The following is a 7,324-nucleotide window of genomic DNA, read 5'->3' on the forward strand; positions in this document are numbered from 1 at the left end:
GCCACTGTCAACCACTGATCTACTTTGTCTCGTATAGATTTGCCTTTTCTGGACATTTCATTTAAACAGAATCATACGATATATGGTCTTTTGTCTTTCACTTAGCATATATTTTTTAATAAGTTTATTTCTTTATTTATTTTTGGCTGCGTCGGGTCTTCGTTGCTGTGCACGGGCTTTCTAGTTGTGGCGCGCAGGAACGACTCTTCGTTGTGGTGCGCAGACTTCTCATTGTGGTGCCTTCTCTTGTTGCGGAGCACAGGCTCTAGAGCGCAGGCTCAGTACTTGTGGCGCACGGGCTTAGCTGCTCCGCGGCATGTGGGATCTTCCCGGACCGGGGATCAAACCCGTGTCCCCTGCATTGGCATGCGCCACCAGGGAAGTCCCTAGCATATATTTTTGACATTCACCTGTGTTGAAGCATGTACAGGTAACAGATTTACCCATGAATATGCATGTCACCTAAAAGAGTAACACTTTCACACCAGAAGCAATTTCCTTCTTTCTTCTTTGCCAGAGGGACATTATGGCAGCCTGCTGTTTTTCTCCTCTGTCTTATTCTTGTTTCTCAAATAGATTGGAAGGTAGTTATAGACAGTTTCTATCATTCATAATTTTATGCTTTTCTCCTCGGCTTCACCTGTTTCCATGGGAAGGAAAACTCTGTATTTAGTGACAGCCAAGCAAACAGACTGAAATAGTCTTCCCTAAGTGTGTCTAATGCACACTTTGCTTTCTGGCCTTGCAAGGTACATTTCGAGAAATAGGCATGCTTGAATTTTCTGCCTGCAGTAACAAGCTTTTCCCTATGGAGTAGCCCTTTGAGCAAAAGGGCAGAATCGTCCCCTATTGCATAAATCTAAGGCTGGTGAGTGGCAGACGTCGCAGACCCTCTGGTGGAAACCTGTAACCTGGAGGAATCGCGAAGACGATCTGAGTGAGGAGAAAAATAGACAACCATGTAATCGAAATCTTGTCCTTTTTCCTTTAAAGGCTGACCTGTTTTCTTTTGCTCATCCCAACAGTGTTATTTTCTGGTATCATAAGATGTTGTCATCAACACGATTTTTGCTTTTGTTCGCCAGCTTTGGGGTGATTAAATCATTTCAGGGATGACAGCAGCCACTTTGCTGCTCCCTTGGTGACAACTTTTCCTGTAAAAGGCTTGTTGTTCCTTCTCTCTCTGCTCATTTCCATAAGATCTGGTGCCTCACAACCCCAGGCTGCCTACAGACAAACGCTTTCTGGGGAGAGGAGTCCGGGAGGGGAAACAATGCCAGAAATCTGATTGAGCACAGGCGGTGGTTCTGAAACCAGGTCTCCCTCTTGGGTCTCTTCCTCTCCACAGGTAGAAACCTCCCCGCCCTTTCCTTTTTGCCTTCTGTTTTGTTTCTGCACAAGTTGGAGCCCCTCTGGGGGCCTACCCATGGGCCCAGGTAATGCAAAGGCCCTGAGCGCCGTGGCAATTAGAGGGGCCTCATGTGAACTCTGGGTTTGCTCAGTTGCAGCTGCGTAGACCTTCTTCAGTGCCAGGGCACGTCCTCTGGGCCAGTTTGATCTGGTTAGTAAGGCCGTTCTGTCAGTGACCCACACACCTCACCTCTGGTCCCCCCAAAAGAGAGTCTTGGCAATTGCTCATCTACTTTGCAGTTCTTGGGGAACAGCTGTGGGACTGACACTATGGGTTCATGTACACATTAACTGGCCTTTCCCCTGAGCTCTAGTAGCTTCTACCCAGCTCCCCACTCAACCTCAACACTTGGGTGTCCCGTAGGTCTCTCAAACGGAACATCCCTACCCCATCCCCCCTAAATCCCTGCTTCCCCTGGAATCTTCTCCCCTAGTAAATGGCAGCTCTATCCCCCCAGGCACTCAGGCCTTGAACCTCTTTTTATTTCACACCCACGTCATCTGTCAGCAAATCCTGTTGGCACTACCTTCCAAAGACAGTCAGAATCCAGCCACTTCTCATCACTTCCACTGCCACCACCCCAGGGCCAAGCCACCATCATCTCTCCCCTAGATGACACGCCAAGCACCGGCCTACCCCGGGGTCTTTACATGCTATTGCGTCTGCCCAGAAGGCTCTGTCCACAGGTATGTCACTTCCTTCAGGTCTTTGCTCCAATATCACCTTCTCAGTGAAACCTTCCCTAAGCCCCAAAGTACCACTCCCTGTCCCTCCACCTCCCTGCTTTATTTTTCTCCATAGAAGTCATCATTATTTTACATATTATATATTTTATTTATACATTCACTACCCCCTCACACCCCCCCCCCACTTTAGACTCTTAAGTTCTAGGAGGGCAGGTGTTTTTTTCTGTTTTGTTTACTGGTATTTCCCCAGCACCTAAAGCTAGGCCTGGAATATAGCAGATGCTCAAAGAAAATGAATGAATGAATGCTTTGGGACCAGTCATTATCAGCTATCTTTTATAGCAATTTCTCTAATTGCACGGGTGCTTAGATAAACCTGTGGATAAGGAAGAAATAGGATACAAAGGCCAGAGCAAGCGGTGAGTTCTACATGAGGGACAGAAAAAGTCCTCTTCATAGGGAAGGGGACAAGTAGGCAGAAAAGTTGGGAGGGGAAGGCATTTGAGGCCAAGAAATCATATGCACAAAGGCATACAGGCATGAAACAGCCTGGCACATTTGATGAATTATAAGTAATAGAGAGTGCAAAAAATAAATTTGGAGAGGTAGCCAGGAGATACATCACGGCAACCCCTTGAAGGACACGTTATTATCATACCCATTTTAGAGATGAGGAAATAGAGAGATGCAGTCATACAACTAATAAATGTCAGAGGTGAAACTGGGGCCATGGTAATGGGGACCCAACAAAGGGTCTGGAGCAGGAAAGTGACACAGTCAGGCATTGGCAGTATGGAGGATGGATGAGGCAAGGTCTCTCTTTAGCAAGGAGAAGATCCAGAGGAGAGAGGAAGTGGTAGTGGGGGTGGAGAGGAAAGATGGCTCCCGGTAGACACTGGATGTGGGGGTTTAGGAAAAAGAAGTGAATAGGAGGAGTCCCAGGTTTCTGGATGGGGTAGTAGGTGGAAGGTGGAACCATCAGTAGGCTAAGAAATAGAGAAAAGAGGGGCTTCCCTGGTGGCGCAGTGGTTGAGAGTCCATCTGCCGATGCAGGGGACGCGGGTTTGTGCCCTGGTCCGGGAAGATCCCACACGCCACGGAGCGGCTGGGCCCGTGAGCCATGGCCACTGAGCCTGCGCGTCTGGAGTCTGTGCCCCGCAACGGGAGAGGCCACAGCAGTGAGAGGCCCGCGTACCGCAAAAAAATAAATAAATAAAAATTTTAAAAAAGATCAAAAAAAAAAAAAAAAACAGAGAAAGGAAAACAATATGAGGAAGGATGGAATGAGTTCAGTGTTTAAAATTTTTTTTTTGCTGAAGTATAACATACATCCAGAAGAATACAAGTAAGTGTACAGCTCAGCTCAATGAATTTTTACCACTAAACACACCCAAGTAACCAGCACTCAGATCAAGTAACAGAACTTTACCAGCTCCCCAGACACCCTCCCTGGGCTTCCTCCTTTCCACTCCCCACCCCAAGTGTGACCACGACCCTAATGTCTAGCGGCATAGATGACTTCTGCCTGCTTGTGTACATTTTAAATGGATTCATGTAGTATGTCAACTTTATCATCTGACTTTCCACTCAGCATTGTTTGTGAGACGTGGCCATATTGTGGCATGGAGCTGTAGGTCATCCATTTTCATTTCAGTATAGTGTTCCACTGTGTAAATCTACCACTCGTATCCATTCTACTCGTGATGGACATATGAGTGTTTCCAGTTTGGGGTTTTAACAAATACTGTTGTTACAAATAATCTAGTACATGTTTTTCTTTGTTGGAGAACATATGTATGCACTTCCAGTGGGTAAATACTTAGGAGTGGAATTGCTGGGTCATAGGGCACATATATGTCCAGCCTTTGTAAAAATTACCAAAGAGTTTTAAAAATAGGTTAGACCAACTTATACCCCCACCAGCAACATATGAGAGTTCAGGTTTCTTCATGACCTGGCCAGCACTTGGCTGGGTCCAGTTTTAGATAGTGAGAGACATCTACGGGGAGCTATCCAATAAGTCATTCAATGCACATGTCGGGATCTTGGGGGCGGGAGTAGAGGAAGCCGAGCTCTTGAGAGAGATTAAGAAGGATTATTTAGAGTGGTGGGAGAAGCAGTTGAGTAGTGTGATGGAAGCTAAAGGAAGATGGGAGGAACTGACAGCACCCAACACTGCAGCATGAAGATGTAAGGTTAGTGTTGGGAAGAGTCCATTGGATGTGAAAGTGAGAAGTCGATGGCGGGGGGTGGGGGGTAAGAGTGGGGGAGGGACAAATTGGAAGATTGGGATTGACACATACACACTATTATATATAAAATAGATAACTAATAAGGACCTACTGTATAGCACAGGGTACTCTACTCAATACTGTGTAGTGGCCTATATGGGAAAAGAATCTAAAAAAGAGTGGATACATGTATATGTATAACAGATTCATTTTGCTGTACACCTGAAAATAACACAACATTGTAAATCAACTATACTCCAATAAAAATTATAAACAAACAAACAAAAAGAAGTCATTGGTCACTTCCTTTGCCAGCACAGGGCTTGGCCTCCTACCAAGACGGTGCTCCCTAGTCTGCATTGCTACCTGAGATGGTCAATTCTGCCCATAGCAGGTGAACCAAGGAGTCTCTAGGAACGAATCATCAGTGGACAAGGGACCAGGAGAGACAGCAGTTTGCTGACCACAGCTGAGAGATGGCCCTGAATCCTCCCAGGCGAAAAGTTATGCCCCCTTGACTCCCCTTACAGCCTATGCATAACCCAGCAGAGGACTCACCATGTGTGTCGTCCAGTGGTCTATCTTCTCCTGAGTCCTCAAGCCCCCTGTGGGCAGAGAGCGAGGCTTCCATTTCAGAAGGCCCAGGCCCTGGTGCAGGGCCAGGCTCACAGTGGACACGCGGAAGTGGTATGTGAAATGGATACATATTATTTAAAGAAAGACACAATTTGAAAAAATAGCTTTATAATTCTAATGAAAAGGATGAGACCATTCCTTTAACTCTTTAAAACAATCTGAAAGTTTTTGGTGGGCATCAGATTCAATATTTAGATAGCAAAGTGGTTAAGGAGGGACTTTTATATCTACTGCCTACACTCAGGTTTTGTTTGAGATTTTTATAATAGCTATGTGCTGCTTTTATAATCAGAAAAGAAATAAAGGCATTTGTTCTGTTGAAAATGGGAAATGGAACTTGGTGTGTTAAACCAGCGCTGTCTAATGAAACCTTGTGCAATGATGAAAATGTTCTGTATCTGTGCTGTCCAGTAAAAGAGCCACTAGCCACGTGTGGCCAGCATGTGGCTGGTGTGACTGAGGAACTGAATTTTTAATTTTATTAATTTAATGAATTTAAATTCAAATAGCCACATGGGACTAGTGACTACCACAATGGACAGTGCAGCTGTAAATAATCAGCTTATGCCATATAGACAAACTCCTTTCCTATTAAATTGTGCATTTATTCTATTTATTCATACTTCTATGAAGATAGGTTAAATGTTAGTCTCAGGTTAAATTTTACACATTTTCAATTTTTCCACATCATTTATACGGTATTTACACTTTGATTGTGGTTTGATATTTCCTGTAGATGATAGACAAACCTAAAAAAAATTAAAAAAAAATTTTTTTTAACAATGTCCTAATTCTAAATCACCTGAATGTGTCACTTCCCTACTTCCTCAGCATCTGTGGATGTTTTTCCTGGCACGTATTTACTTACTTTGACTTCTTCCAGAAGGGGCTTTGTTAACTTTTATGTGACTGTGATCATTTCACTTTTCCATGTAATGAATCATTTGTTGAATTTTTCTTTTTTTAACTTGATTTTTCCTTTCATGTCCTTTTGCTCAGCCACACTGGGATTATCGTCTACTGAGGTACGTTACAGTAAGAAGGCTGGAATTCATATGGATACTATTTTTGAAGATTTTCCTAGCCAAAACAATGTATAGGATTATCACTATTTTTTAAATGTATTTTTAAAGGTTTTTTTTTTTTTTTCTGGTGGTGGCAATAGCACGTTTTATCTGGACAAGCTCCAAGACTGTTTGTTTTAATGAGTGAATGCAAGTAAACCAGGTCTTAAATCAGATGGCGGAATCTTGAATCCAGTCCCTTTTAAAATTGTATCCCCAGAAGGGACCTCCAGGAGATGTAAGGCGCCTGACCTCGGACTGGGGCTCCTGGAGCCCCTGAAGATAAATATAATGGGGTGGACATGGCTCTCTACGTGGGTGTGTCTGTGAGATTTTTAGCTGGTCACCCAAGGTGGCAAACATTTATCTAGACTCAAAGATGAGTGGCAACTGTGTGGGTTAAACTGGATTTATAATTCAGTTGTGCTGCTGTAGTGTGAAAGCCGCCACAGACAATAGGAAATGAATGAGCAAGGTTTTTGAATGCGAGCTTTTCCAGTGGTGCTGACCACAGTTGCCTTTGACTGTGACTTTTCTGAAGCTCCTGCCCCTCTGGCTTCCCGCAGGATGAGGGTGAGGATCCCTGGTACCACAAAGTGTGCAAGTGCGATTGCCCAGGAGGTGCCAATGCCCTGTGGTCTGCAGGCTCCACCCCGTTAGACTGCATACCGGGTGAGTGTCCCCTCTCCTTGGGGCACCAGATCCTTGGGGTATCCTTGGGAACACCCTGTTTCTCCTCTTTCTTTCAAACCTGATGAATTAAACCCCCTGAATGCCACGTTCTGGGTTTTCTCCAGTTGGCCTTTGAACTTCAAATCTCAATGGCCACTGCTCCAACAAACTGCACTGATGTCATTGTTCAGAACAGTTTCCTGGATCTCTACTTGGCCTCGGTGAGATGGTAAGATGGGACCTAACTTTCAACGAAAGAGACTAATGGAATTTATCGAAAATAAACTAATGACAGGCAGCAATTTTGAGAAGAGCATAGGTTTTGAGCCAGAAATACCAGAGTTGGAATCTTGGCTGCATTGTTTTTTGACTCTGGGACTCCCACTTTGGCCTTTTTCTGTCAAGTGGATGCAATACTACTGTGCCTGGATATTTATTGCTCACCAAACAACCATGCGCTTCCCCACATTCTCAGCCCCTTCCCAGTCAGGTGGCTTCACAGGAGCAGTTCCAGCCGATGGGAGCCGTGTCTCTTCTGAAATGTGGTCCATTTCCCTGCTTGAGAAAGTGGCTTCTCCTTTAGTCTGGGTGCCGGGGAGGTTAAGTGGAGTAGAACTTCCTGCT

The 7,324-nt window shown here is 44.8% G+C and overlaps 1 protein-coding gene across 1 annotated transcript in view; it reads left to right on the plus strand.

The window, feature by feature from the left end:
• RS1 (retinoschisin 1) overlaps positions 1-7,324 on the plus strand; it is a 21,376-nt gene that overhangs the window by 2,576 nt on the left and 11,476 nt on the right. Inside the window, exons 2-3 of the mRNA XM_007467405.1 lie at positions 5,964-5,989; positions 6,595-6,700. Coding sequence (XP_007467467.1) covers positions 5,964-5,989; positions 6,595-6,700 — 132 coding nt within the window. The remainder of the gene's footprint in view (positions 1-5,963; positions 5,990-6,594; positions 6,701-7,324) is intronic.

This window comes from Lipotes vexillifer, unplaced genomic scaffold (genome assembly GCF_000442215.2).
Source record: "Lipotes vexillifer unplaced genomic scaffold, Lipotes_vexillifer_v1.1 scaffold318, whole genome shotgun sequence".
Classification (NCBI taxonomy): domain Eukaryota; kingdom Metazoa; phylum Chordata; class Mammalia; order Artiodactyla; family Lipotidae; genus Lipotes; species Lipotes vexillifer.